The sequence below is a fragment of the Pteropus medius genome, unplaced genomic scaffold (assembly GCF_902729225.1).
Source record: "Pteropus medius unplaced genomic scaffold, Ma_sr-lr_union100, whole genome shotgun sequence".
NCBI lineage: Eukaryota > Metazoa > Chordata > Mammalia > Chiroptera > Pteropodidae > Pteropus > Pteropus medius.
In genome coordinates this window covers 16,520,846-16,535,022 of record NW_024349519.1, presented here as the reverse complement: position 1 = coordinate 16,535,022, position 14,177 = coordinate 16,520,846, and the positions used below count along the sequence as shown (strand labels likewise).

Here is a 14,177-nt window from a genome sequence, read left to right as displayed (position 1 = left end):
GGGGTAAGAGGAAGTATTATCTTTTAGGGCTGCTATGATGATGTCAACATGCATAAATTATTTAAAAGAGGGTCTGAAATACAGTAAGCATTCATTAAATGTAGCTCTCAGCACCACCTACAATCTAAATGGCCTTAGGCAAATAATTATAGCCTGTTTCTTTGTAAAATAAGGATAATAATATCTTCCTCATAGAATATTTGTGAATGTTAAGTGATAACTGTATAAAGTGCTTAAAACAGTGCCTGGCATATGGCACACACAAAATAAATAACAACTATGCTACTAAAAATATCATCATTATTGTCTGAAAAAATGGAGCTGATTTTAAAATCTAAGGTTAGATTGATATATTGTGCATGTAAGCATCTAGCATGGAGCTTGAACAACTGGTGCTCGGTAAATGCTAATTAAATATGAACTTAATTTTCCATATTACATTTCTGTTTTAAAAGTCTAAAGAGAATGTTTTGGACTGCTTATAAGTTATAAATCTTGAAATCTGATACATCAGGAGCAATCTTCTGGCTTCTTTATAGGTTCTTTCCTCTTATAACAGGATGTTCAGTGGGCTTTTATGCTGGAATTATGGTTTAAGTCCAAAGCTGAGACATAGCAGCTAAGTACATTCTGAATTGAGAGAGCCACTGGATATGTGGCCAGCCCCATTCAGGGCTTGAGGGGAGGGGGCCTGATCAGCAATCAGGCCTCACCACCATAACCAGCCCCTAACTCTAATCAACAAAAAGGGAAAATTGAGAGAGGAATCTGTTGAGAAGTGGGGATTCTTCCCTTCCCCGAAGAAGAGGTAACCCCCAAGAGAATCAGGACTAAGGGTACCTGGCCAGAGAGATTTCATCCCCCAGCTAGACTCTGTTTAAGCAGCACCTATTGGTCTGCTCCCAAGCTTCTTGAGCAGGAAAAAAAAAAGGAACTGAGAAAGAATTTGTAGTAGAAGAGTAACACTAAATGGTGAGGTGACAGCTGGAGAAATTCGTAGTAAGCCCCCAAGATAGAGGGTGGAGGGCTTGGACAGCTTTTTGTGATGAAACCTTGATTACCTGCTCAAGATGAAAGTAAACTGACCCAGTTGAGCATTTGCTATTTAAGGAGGACACAGGGATCCTTTAAGGGACACTATAAAATAATGGAGTTTTGCAAGGGTCCAAAACATCTAGGGGAAAGATAAAATAAAATGTGAGGGTTTTTACCTTTTATCTTGGAATTATGGTTATGGACAAAACAGAGACCAACATGCGCCAAGTACCCCATCTTTTAAGTTCAGGGAGCTGCCAAAAGTCAGAGCCAAGCTCCTCTCTACAGGTTTTCGCACTAGTGTCAGACCAGAAAACTAGTCTTGCCACCACACAAGTGATTCATACTGAGGAAGGACTGAGAGGAGTGAGTAGCCTTGGGAGTGTCACGTTTTGGGGGTGAGGCTATTACCTGCCCACCCCCATGGAAACTGGAGACAAGTGCTTTCCCTCCCTGACAACAAAGGGACAAGAGAAGATGGGGAAATTTCCAAAAAGATCACTCATAAATACTGTGAGGGTCTGCAATAAAGAGAAATAGGCATTTTGTTCTTGGCTCATTTGCTGCACTAGCCGCTGTGCACTATCTAGAAAGGTAGACAGAAATAGAAAGAGATGGTGAGGTGAAGAGGGGGTGAGTGCTGAAAATCCCCTTGGCATAGCAGGGATGGCATGTTTACTAGCTCTCCACCTTAGAAGGCTGCCCACCAGGTGAAGGAACCAGGACAACATGCCATTACAGAACATAGGAAGCCAGTCAAGGTTCACCAGAGAAACTGCAATGACCAAGAGAGAGGACTATAAATACACTTCCTGCCCAATGGAGAAGAAGTGGCTCCTGGAAGTGGGGGATGGGGTCTGCATCAGAGAATGCTCTTCACACTTCTACTCAGAGCTGCTGGAAGTTCAGGTGGTGTTGAAGGAAGCAGAGCCAGTAGACCCAAGAGTTTTCATTGTGCTTTAAAATCAAGAAAACTGAGCTAAATACCAGATAAGAGTATCCCAGTAATCAAGGTGGATGCAAATTGACTAAATCTGGCCAAGCTGGTCAGAGATCCATTAGAGTCAGAAAAGTAGAGTAAGGGTGCAGGGTGAAAGGTAGATTTGACAACACATAGTTAAAGCAGTTACTAGGAAAAGATGAAATGCCTTCGTGTCTTTACCTAGATTGAGACTCCCAATCCCCACGTCCTATTTCCCGCCCCTCCCCTTCCTAGTGAATTCCCCTCCTTCTCTTTATTGTATACGACAGGGGGCTGAGTGGAGGTCTGTTGCTTACAAAGTCAGCAATCCCCATCCAAGCTTGCCTGCCTCTTAGTCTCTTTCATTCTACTGGTAATTGAGCCTTGCTTTCCCCCATGGACTCATATATCTTTTAGCAGTGTTTTAAAGGGCTTTTACTCTCTAACATTTCACATGATGCATAGGTTAACCAGAGTCAAAAGATATTAGACACCAAACTGCATGAAGGCCTCTCACAGTCACGATGCAAGCCAAACACTGAATGGACCAGAGGAGGCACTTTGAGATTCTCTGGACTGTACCAAAACACAGATATGCACAGCTAAATTCTGAAAGCAAAGTTATACTTTGGCTTGATTTTCCTCCATAAAAAGGAGTCGAGAGACTTTTTGGAGACTATAGCTGTTTCTATAAATAATGTGTACTGTGTACTTATATGTTCTATGAGGGAAGGCCGTGTACTCCTAAAACTTTATTCTCAGTACCTACATAAGCACCTATATGCTTGGCACATAGAAGGCACTAAATAGATATTTGTTCAACAGAGGATGAATAGATAAGTGAATAAGCGAATTGGTAGTGGATATTTTTAGTATGGAATCAATATTAGGCAATAAATGAAACTACCCCTTTAAAGGGGTTCAGACAACTGTCTCCAGGCCTTTCGGACAACCTAATGTTTTTATTCATATAACAAATACTCATTAGATACTTAATAAGACTGTGATAAGGAATCAAAAACAAATACAAGGGAGGAAAAGGACATGGGGTAGAGATGACATATCAGCACAACCACCAACACTCAACCTCCAAACACTCAACCCAACAAAATATCATCACAAGATTTTTGTGCCTTTTTACTACTTCCTCATCCTCTACCCAGGTGGGAATGATCTGCTTCAGATTCAAGCCCGACTTTTAATTATAGCACATAGGAAAATAACTCTTAAAACAGAGTCAGAAAATATAACTGTTCTATTTAAGACAGGTTTCTTTTTCCTTGAAATCTCTATCTTATTATAAAGCAAAAGTTTCTTTTTCTTTTTAAATTACAGTTTTATTTAATTGTTGAAGTCCTAGAAAAATGATGCAAATGGTCCCATAAAGGCATTGCTTTTTAAATGTAGATGAAACACTGTACCAACAGGGAGGATAACTGTGACAGATAAAGCCACATGTTCCGGTGTAATAATAAATTCCTCATAGCTAGGTTTCCACCACGCTCAATGAGGGGAGAATCTGCCACTATACATATCCAATTGTCTAGAAATCTTCCTTAGTTGCTTTTGGCCTCTTGAAAATTCCCTAAGGGGAATTTCAACACTTAATATTAACAACTACTATATGTCTGTTACTTATGCAATAAATTACTGAAATGGAGGAAACTTCAAAACTTCAAATTTCTGCACTTAATGTTAACAACCACTATATGTCTGTTACTTATGCAATAAATTACTACTCACACTGAAATGGAGGAAACTTCAAATCTGCCCTTAGCCAAAGTCAAATATTTTCTATGAACAGCCAAATAACCAGTTATAAGAATTGATAGTAGCAAAACAAACAAACAAAAAACTGTCAAGAAACTTCTTTTAGAAATATATACTAAGAAAATAAAACAGAATAATATTTAAGATGTATACACAAAGATGTTCATCACACCATTATTTATAAAGGTGAGAAACTGTAACAACACAAATATCTAATAACAGTGGATTGGTTAAAGAAATTATTGACTATCCTAACACAGGAGAATCTTACAGCCATTAAAAAGGGATGACATAGGTCTACATATACTGTTACAAGAAAAATATTCACAATGTACAGTCAAATTCATTATATTTTTGTTTTATACACATATACACAGAGGCATGGAATGGTCTAGAAGAATATATACCAAAATGTTAGTAATGTTTATCTCTAGGTGATTAAATGTGATCCATTTTTACAAATGAAAATAGTATTGCTCTTGTCATTTAAATGTCAGCTTTGAGAAAGTAGAACTCTTTAAAGAGGCTTTTTAATTTCTCATGTTCAGTATTTACCAAATATATACAGAGATATTTTTAAAGAAAAAAAAATCTAACATACGAATTTCAATATCTCTTTTAAGGATCTTTTTGAAGAAAGTTATTTGTTCCAATATGGCAACGTTTTTTTTTTTAACTCACTCTAAATAATTTTTTTTCCAAAATGAAAATCATAAAGCTATTTATAAGTTTGACAGTTAAAAATTTCTTAATTACGTGAGGAAATGTTAAAGATATAACACTGAGTGAATAAAAGATGATATAAAATTATACAAAATACACACAATTTAGTAATTTACACATATGCAAACAAATACGCAAAAAGAAACAGTGTTCACAATGAATACTTCTGAGGGATTGAATTATGAGTGTTTTTTTTCTCCTTCTTACTACATTTAAAATTTTTCTACAGTAGGTATCTATTACTTCCAAAATCATACAAATAACAAAAACTCTAAATTTTTAAAATAAGATAGAGAACATAAATCATATATATATTTGTTGTATCAATAACTGAAACAAGCACTTTGTTAAAAAAAAAGTGCTTTCTCATTATACTCACTGGGAAATGTCTGGTAGCATACTGTTTCTTAAGCCCTGAATAATGGAGAATGTGTAGCTTTGAATTCATTTCAGCTTCCTCCTGGCACCTAATTAAAGGAGTGACACAGCTCTTATGGTCTTGGCTGCTTCCCTTTCATGCAATGCTATAGCTAGAACACAGTCCAACGGAAAGGGAAAAAAATCAATAGCTTCGAAGCTCGGAATTATTATCCCAAACAAACTATAACCCTTAGAACACTACATTACTCAATTTCTTACTGACTTAATTAATGACACTACCCTAGACTATAAATTTTATAAAATCAGGAACCATGTCTTACTTTCAACACTGTATCCCAGCATCTAACTGGCACATAATAGGCATTTAGTAATTGTGGATGAATGAATGAATGAATGAATGAATGAATGAAAGAACGAACGAACGAATAAGTGATCTATGGCTGGGCTCTGCTATCTTCCTTAATATTCTGCTGGCCGTTTTATAGTATCCTTGGCACTAACACTGTGGAAGAAGAGGGTGTGTTGTAAGGTCACACTTAATTGTCATATATTCCATTACTGAAGGTGCAAGTAATAGATATAGGTTGTGTCCCAGAAAGCAGCTTTTCTCATCATTATGGCTTAAGAATTAGCAATATATACCTGCATAACAACTTGGAATGCCAGATTCAAATTTAGGCTTCTCTGACTCCAGGAAGTTTGGTGCTGGACATGGCAACACAGGGAGAGCTCCCTTGCCAAGTGTACATGCGAACCCCACAGTCCCATATCTAAGTTCCTTCCACAGCCCTCCCTACCTCAAAGAGCTGTTTCTTGGCCATCTCTTGAGCCTAGGAGTGCACATAGCAGTGGGACAAGTCACCCTCAAGATGAGGGGTGGGGAAAATGCCCCATGCAGGCATGCAGGCTATGGAAGTGAGCTTCAGTTATTTGAGCAGAGAATTCCAGGGTCTACCAAGGCCCCAGTGATGCCCTGCCTCATTATGCGCCAGTTAGACAGAGAAAGAGCAGAGTGAGGCCCTTGAAACTAGGTGCACGGAGCAAGGGTTCCTCTTGCCAGGGCCTAAGGGGGGCACTGATGACAACCCTAACTAGCTCTCACACAAGCTTTCGATAGAGATAGCCATTCACAGGAAATATCCCCCAAAGCATCCCCTCTCCTTACCCTTCCCTAACCAAGACCTGGCCATCTATCAAGTGCAATTCATTCACTCCTCTTACAGTAGTCAAAGCATTTACAGTTTGTAGGTTCCAAATTTGTCTCTTAATTGCATGATATTTTCTGGGTGTTTTTTTTTTGCTTTCTTTCTTTAATCCTGTCAACTGGGTTAGTTTTGTTTCTCTACAGCAGAGGTTCTCAATCAGGGACAATTTTGGCCCCCTGGAGACATTTCAGTAAGTCTGGAGTCATATGTGGTTGTTTCATTTAATAGACATATCCCATGGATGTTGCTTAACAACTTACAGGACAGCCCTTCACAACAAAGAATTATCGAGCCCAAAATGTTAGTAGTGCTGGACTAGAAAACTCTGGTCTAGAGTAAGAACTCTCTAAGAGTAGAAAGGATATCATTTACTCCTTTACTCTCCACATGGCCAAGCAGAGTACTGGAACTCATTAAGTATTTGTTGACAGATTGATCAGCTATCTGGTCCCACACCTTTCTAAAACATTCATTCACACAGTAATTCAACAAAAATTAGTGTGCCAGGAACCGTGTTCAGCTCTGGGAATGCAAATATGAATGAGTCAGCAGAAAAGGCAAACTGGTATTATTAATACAACATGAAAAATATACCTGTCACTAGCAGATATTTGTATATTGTTCTGTTCATTATGTCTCCCCTCCTTAGCCTATAAATTTTAAGAAAGTAAGAATTTTGTTAAGTTCACTCTTATAATTCCAATATCTTCTATGGTAAGAGTGATACACAAAAATAGTAGATATTTTGGGTAAATGAAAGAAATGCAGTAATATGCACAAAGTGTTTAAAAAACAAAAACAAACAACAACAAAAAAAAACAAAGGAGAAGCTTCTAACACAGCCTGGGGAGGAAGGAAACGGTATGGGACACTGCCTTGAGGAGAGCTAACACGGATTAAACACTAATTATATACAAGAAATGGTTCTAAGCATTTTCAACACATTATCTATTCTAATGCTCACAACAATTCTACAAGACACATTTTACAGGTGAGAAAATAGGCAATGAAGATTGACTTGCTGAAGAAAATAGTGGAATCAGGATTTGAGTACAGCTAACTTTGGACACTCTGCTCTTAACCACTATGCTGCATAGTCAAGAGATGAGTAAGACTGGCCAGGCGAAGAGCAGGAGATGTGGCTGTGAAGGAAAGCGTTCTAGGCAGAGGGAATGACAAGCAAAACCAACACGGCCTGGCTTATTTCAGGAACTATAATAATTACCAACACTACTAAACCATAAATAAGAAAACTGATAAAAAAAATAATGTTGGAGAAGTAATTGCAGCAAGATCATAAGAGGTACGTATAGCAATGCTTCATTTATCTGAGATTATTAGGGAAAGAACATAAAGCTTTGAATCAAATAGCTTGGGTTGGAAAGCCAACCCCATCATTTTGTTCAAGGATCTTTCTGAACTTCCATTTCCTTACCTGTAAAATAAAGAACATACAAATATCTACTTTATTAAGAAGCTATGTGAACGAAAGATAACAAATATAAGAACTGAGAACCAGGCTTGGTACATTTAATGCATTCAATAAATATTAATGATTAATTTTTGCTATTGTGGTTATTGCTAATGAAGTTTTTGCACATTCGTAAATCTGCAACGTAATTGAAACTTATTTTCTCAAGCACCAAAACTTATTAAACCATCTTTTTCCTTAATTAATTTTAAAGTGAAGTCTACAAATCCCCCAACTTAACAAACATAAAACTTATATCTCATCTATACAGATGGCTGCACCTGTGCCTCACCCCCCTCCCACCCCCAGTGCCCTTCTGCGGCCACCAGGGCAGCTGTGGAAACAACTGACGTTTCTAGTGTCCATACATTCAAAAATAGGGACAGAAAAGAAGCCACATAAAGCTAGAACTGCTTAGAGTAGTGTTTCATTCAGAATTTGGGAAAGGAAAGAGGAACATAGCTGCTTAGAGTAACGGTTACCACTCAGTAAATTGACAGGATTTTCAAAGTATTTTGGTGTGTTATACCCTGTCCCCAAATCCACTGGTAACAGTAATGTGCCACCTCTGCTGATAGCTAGTACACAGCCAGTGCCCTTAGATACTTGAAATTTGTTCATTTCTCATGAGCCATACTTCAGAGATTGTGCCCTGGCTTCCACCTTCCTCCCAGTCTACCTTTGTACTACATTCTCCGTGGGCCACTTACTAACTCTCCATACAGGAAGCACACCAGGCACTTGCACACCTCCCTGCTTTGGCCTTTGCTGTTGTCTCTGCCTGGAATATCCTTCTGTCCTCACCTCTTACTACTACTCCGGCTTACCATCCTTCAAGGCTTAGTACAGACACCACCTCCTCTCTGATTTCTTTTTCCAACAGAATTAAATGCTATGTTCTGTGAACTTCCCCAGCACTATATACTGAACAAAGGTATGTGGTGAGCATCGTTCTAGGTGCTTTCTTTACACTATCATGTAATTTTCAGAAATAATTATAAACCCCATTTTACAAATGAGGAAACTGAAGCTCTGAGTTGAACTTAACCAATGATCACACAACAAGAAAGGAATACAGCCAGAATTCCAACCATGTTCTGACAGCTCTCAAATCCATAGGTTTTTCACTCTGCTATATTGCCTCTCTTTGATGGCCCTATTTCCAGTTGCTTAGTTAATTATATATTTACGTCTGTCTCATGGGATTACAGCAAATCCCTTGATGACAGGGACCAGGGCATGTTCATCTTTATAAATGTGGATAATAATGTATTCATTTATACAAGGTTCTTAGGAGAATTAGATAAGACAATACATTTAAAGCACTTAGCATAGTGTCATGCAAATAATAAGTGCCAAATAATTTGTTGGTTTTGTTGTTGATGTTACCATGTCAGGTGCCAAGAATAAAACCTTGCACATAAATTCTGAGCTGAGTTTATTTCTGAGAAGTAAATGAAATGGGTAAGGACCTGATAGAAGAGCCAAATGCCACTTTGGTTTGGCTTTTCCCCATACTATTTGACTATTCAATCAGAAGCAACAAGTGCTGTATTTTAACTTTGTTAAGTTTCTATGATAGGGTCAACTGATTTCTTTACCTTTCTATTGCCAGATGAATATTAGGAAAACTTCCTATTTAGTTCAAAAGTCTGGCATTCTTACTTTCTTGTGCCCTCTCTTATGTGATGTGATTTGTCAAGATTCCCCTCCAAGAAGTCAGTACTTAACAAGTTCTGAGCTAGGAGAAGAAAATCACAGAAGTGAATGGAAGATGTATCCTGAAATTCTGGTGCTTATAAACATAGTGAAATGCCTTCTTTTGTCCTCATAGCATTTAACAGTACTTTAAATCATATTTTTTACTCGTTTACTTTTGTCAGTCACCCCCTAGCAGGAGGTAAGCTGTCTCAGAGGAAGCAATCTCTTCATCCTGTTCACTGCTATCCCCCAGTGCCTAACTCATATAAGCTGAATAGTAGTCACTTATTAAATATTAATAGATTGACTGATGACATTTGTATATATGTGCATATAAATACATATACATGACATCATTCCATGGTTTATGAATAAATGTGAATATATTCCCACACATAGGTGCACATTGTACATTTGTGTACATATATTTATATTTGTACAGAAGATATTTCAAACTGAAAACACAGATACCTGTTTGCCAAAGTTGAGTCTCCTGAACATAATAAAGGCTTCTGACTGGCCTGTCTAACATTTAATAAACTTACACTACCACCTGCATACTAACAATCCATGTGGTTAAAAAAAAAAAAAAAAAAAGATGGATTTTATTAAACATAGAGTAAAAAAAATTTTTTGACTTAACAAACTATGATACTTTTACTATTTTTTGAAACTCCTTGTCCCTGTATATTAGCTTAACTGTGAGGGGTATAAGGAGGGTCAGACTATGGACCAATAAACTTTCTCTACAAATTTGGCAGGTGAAATTTTCTAAATTCATATGGGCTGAAAAGATGTCTTTATTTAAGCTGTAACATATACAGAAAATTATAATTTATAACAATGATAATAACACCATTGACTGAGTAAAGGTACCATATGCTCAGCATCAGTTTTTTTTTTAACCTGCAAGGTTAATGTTATCATCTCATTTATAAATAAGGAAATTAAGACTCAAAGAGATAGAATAACTTGCTAAAGATACTCTGCTGTTTATCTAGTCATGGCACAGTCCAAAAATTCAGAATGCTACTCTGAAGCCCAAGCTCTTATCAATACGCAACGATGACTCTCAGAAAGTTTTACAAACACTACTTTTGAGGGATATGTGTTTAGGCAGTTTTTGTGGTGTATGCATTTTAATAAGTAAGTCTCTGCACACAGAGACTAGACCAAATGACAGCCAAATACACTGAAGATTACTCCAGGCTACAGACAGCAAGGGGCAAATGTGTCTCAGAAACTATCGGCCTGTGTTTATCAGAATATGATGCATTTTCCACTTGATAATGTACTCCAAAAGAAATTTATTCTCTTAACAGAGCTTCATTATTATTCCTTCTATAAAAAAAAAAAAAAAGGACCCTTTCATTGCAAACCAGTGGAAAGTTCTTAACTCATTTCCTTGTATTACTTGAACTGAAAGTGCTTTCTGTCTTCTGAGAAAAGAATTGCTGGATGCTATGCCTTTGGGGTGCTTTTGAGTCCAACATTCAATACCATGGAAATGAGAGATTAGTCCTTATATACTTCTAAGGGAAGTGGGGTTATTTTAAACTTAACGAGAGCAGAATTCTAAAAAGAGAGAGGAAAAAGGAAACTCTTTCCTCCCAGTTTAAAGGAGAATTCAGCTACCTTTCCCTGAAAGAACTGGCTATTATCTCTTTGACCTTTTCAGGAGCAAAGTTTTTTGTTTTGTTTTGTTTTGTTTTTTAATTTATGGGTGTTTCTGAACATTTGTAACTAACAGTAATGAGAAATGTTTGATTAAATTGGCTCTCACCTGCCCATATACTGCTTAGAAAGATCCTATGAAGAGCAAAAGAAAGCACTAAAATCATAAGAAAAACCAGCTGCAGCATCATCAGCCCCAGGGACTGAAAGTGAAAGGGGCATGTGGCAGTGGAAGCACTGGTGTGTCCTCCAACATGCCCAGGGAAGCAGAAAGGAAGGAGAAGCAGCTCTGCCTTTCCTCCAACCTACACACAACCTCTGCTGCCAAGAACTTACTTTTAGACACTTAAACTGAAATTCTCAGAAAGGAAGGGAGACTATAACCTCTGAGTTATCCTCAGAGTTCTGGTATCCTCTGGTTTTAGTTTTTTGTTTTCTAATTTCTAGTCCTTTCCAAAAGCACATCTCTCATCCTTCTGAAGGCATCCACAGTCTCAGCCAGAGAGAAAGACAGGAGAGCTCTAGAACTTTTGTGATGAAAATTTCAGCTGCCACACTTCAAAGGTACATGACCTTGAGGAAGTACCTCATCCTTCTGAAGACTCAGTTTGTGATTGGTAAAATGGGGTTAATATTTGTTATTAGAAAGTTGTTGAGGCTTCAACATAAAGGTCATACAGTACCCAGCTCTTAGTACAAGCATCAGTAAGTGCCCTGTGTTTGTTATGGGCATGCTGCACAAAGCAGCTGGCTCCTGGCTGGGTGTTCATGTTTTGAAGATTTGCCCGTTACTCCCTCATTAGTCATTTATGTTACCAACCACTCACCTAACCTCATTAAGACATCGTCTACCTGCTTCTATTTCTCTACAGTTTCGAAGGTCTTCAGAGTCCAAGAGATAAATTCTCATTAAGTGCAGGGGACGAAGTTTGCCTGGCTTCCTCTTCCCAACGGTTATCAGCAAATCTTTGGCTACAACTCCGGCTAGGGCAGAAATCACAGAGGCTTCTTACATGGGCAAAGCAAGTGTCTGCACATTTCTTGGGGTAAAGGATGGGTAAGGACCCCTGACTAAAGCCTCCAGGTTGGGAATGGAAAGGAAAGGGAGTAGGACAAGAAAGACTGGATGAAGGGGACACCTCTGCGAGGCGGTCCCCACTGGTGACCCTGTCCTCATTGCACTGGGAGGAAAGGACACGAGTTGGGAGGAGCCGCGAGGTCGGGAGTACCTGAAGAGTCTGGCCGCCGTCTGGTTCCTCCTCCACGCCGTGCCCTGTTGCAGCACCCCCTGCACGATCTCCTTCTCGTTGGGCAGCCGGTAGACAGGGAAGATGTAAAGCCAACAGAGAACCACAACACAGAGGGCACTGGCTCCCACCGGCAGCCGGGTCCTTGGGAACTTCCACGCCAAAACGGCCATGGCCCCTCTAGACGTGTGTCGCCGGGCCCGCCCGCAGGGGCTCATGGCAGTCCCGGGGTCCGGGGGAGCGGGGCGGCAGAGCCTCAGAACAACACTAGGCGAAGTAGCAGCGGAGGATGCCCCAACCTCTGGCCCCCCATGAACACACACCTTGGCTTTCTTGCTTGCACTCGCACGCACGCTTCTTCGGCCCCCACAGCCCCAAAGGTCAGAGCAAGGATTTTTCTCTAATGCAACTTTTTCAAGGATTTCTTTCTAGGGGAAGTGGCCAAGGGGCAAGTCACGAGCTATGGCCATGGTCGCTTCCCCTGCAGAAGGCGGGCACTGAGGTCTCCGCCAGTGCGGAGAGCAGCAGCGGTGAGTCTCTCTGGCCAGTTCTGCAGCATCACTGTCGCTCTCGGCGTGGGTTCGGGAGAGGCTCCGTTCCCTCCCAGACATTTAGTCTCTCCCCGCCTCCCTGCCACCTCTCCCCGCCTCCCGTGCTGCTGCGCCGCCAGCCGCCCCCCACCTCCAGCCCTAGACGCGCTCTCCGCGCCCCGCCAAGTCCTTGGAAATTTCCACGGCGGCCCGGGACCGCTATCCTGCCTCAGGCATCTCCTCCTCACCGACCAGGACCCTCACTCCCTGCCCCTCCCAGAGAAGAAAAGAGCTCGCTCTCATCAGTTAATTCACTGCAGCCTTCCGCTGCGCCCCGGACTAAGCAGACAAATGCTGGGATTGGGTTTGGAAATAAGGTTCCCCCCCTCCCCACCCGCAAAATTTCCTCCCTCGACCTGTTCAGATTCGTGATAGTCTGCTGGAGCACGCGCCCTCTCTCCCGCCCTTGTTCTCTGGCGATAGAGACAAACAAAAATAATACCCCTCAAAAAATGTATATATATATATCTATATATAATTATTTTATATGTAGCAGAGACGGGCTGATAACCTGACCCTTCGACACGAAGCCTGCTTGCAGGAACTGTCACCCTGCTGCTGTCGCCCTGGTCTCTCTCTAACTGATTGGCCATTAACCCGCAGTGAGCTGCGAGGAGGCTGGCCGAGACTTATTTCTTCCTGGGCCCCCCACCCCTGTTGCCCGGTCCGGAGCCGTGGCTCCAGCTGCCACCGTGCGCGTGCGCGTGCGCACCCCCGCCTCACCCGCCCCGAAGCTCTTGGGCCCGCACGCGCGCAGCGCGCACACACGAGGAGGTGTATGCACATCGGGTCCTCTACCTCTCCTCCGCCCTGCAGGGAAAGGCGCTGCTGCATCCAGATGCGCAGGCAGCTGGTTCCCAAGAACGCAAACCTCAGAACATAACAATGCCTTGGAGGCGCGTTTGCCTACTTCACCTTTTAGATTAAAGGGCTATTGTTCTTAGTCGTCTTTCTCATCTTTTTCGGTTCACAGACTAGTTCATCACAACCCGGACCTCGGAAAAGTGCCACCAGTCTGGACCCGCGGAGCCCAGGGACCCACTGTTAGCCATTTATGCTTGCCGTGGTGGCAGACGCGTAGCTTGGATACCTCCTAGCGGTTGCCTATTCCATTTGCTTAAGCATCTCGTCAAGCATAGAGTGTGCAAAGACAAAGAAGAAATGCGGCAGCCTACTAACCTGATTGGCTTAGTCATCATGAAATCAAAAACTAAGGCCACAGCTCCATTTGCTCAGCCCACCAGGCTGCAGTGCTCAGCGCAACCTATTCTGTTATATGCCCTGGTATCTTTCTCCAGCATCTTTCTCCATTGAGAAGTGGAACTTGAGAAGCTGATAGAAAGTTATTTACCAAAAAAACAACCAAGTAACCAGAGTACTCTCATTCTTCCAACACTACTACGCTCTCTTAGGAGAATG

At 40.8% G+C, this 14,177-nt stretch overlaps 1 protein-coding gene across 1 annotated transcript in view; it reads right to left on the bottom strand.

The window, feature by feature from the left end:
* ST8SIA1 (ST8 alpha-N-acetyl-neuraminide alpha-2,8-sialyltransferase 1) overlaps positions 1 to 12,956 on the bottom strand; it is a 110,259-nt gene extending 97,303 nt beyond the window's left edge. The window contains exon 1 of the mRNA XM_039882518.1: positions 12,151 to 12,956. Coding sequence (XP_039738452.1) covers positions 12,151 to 12,386 — 236 coding nt within the window. The 5' untranslated portion in view covers positions 12,387 to 12,956. The remainder of the gene's footprint in view (positions 1 to 12,150) is intronic.
* Positions 12,957 to 14,177: the final 1,221 nt, after the last annotated feature.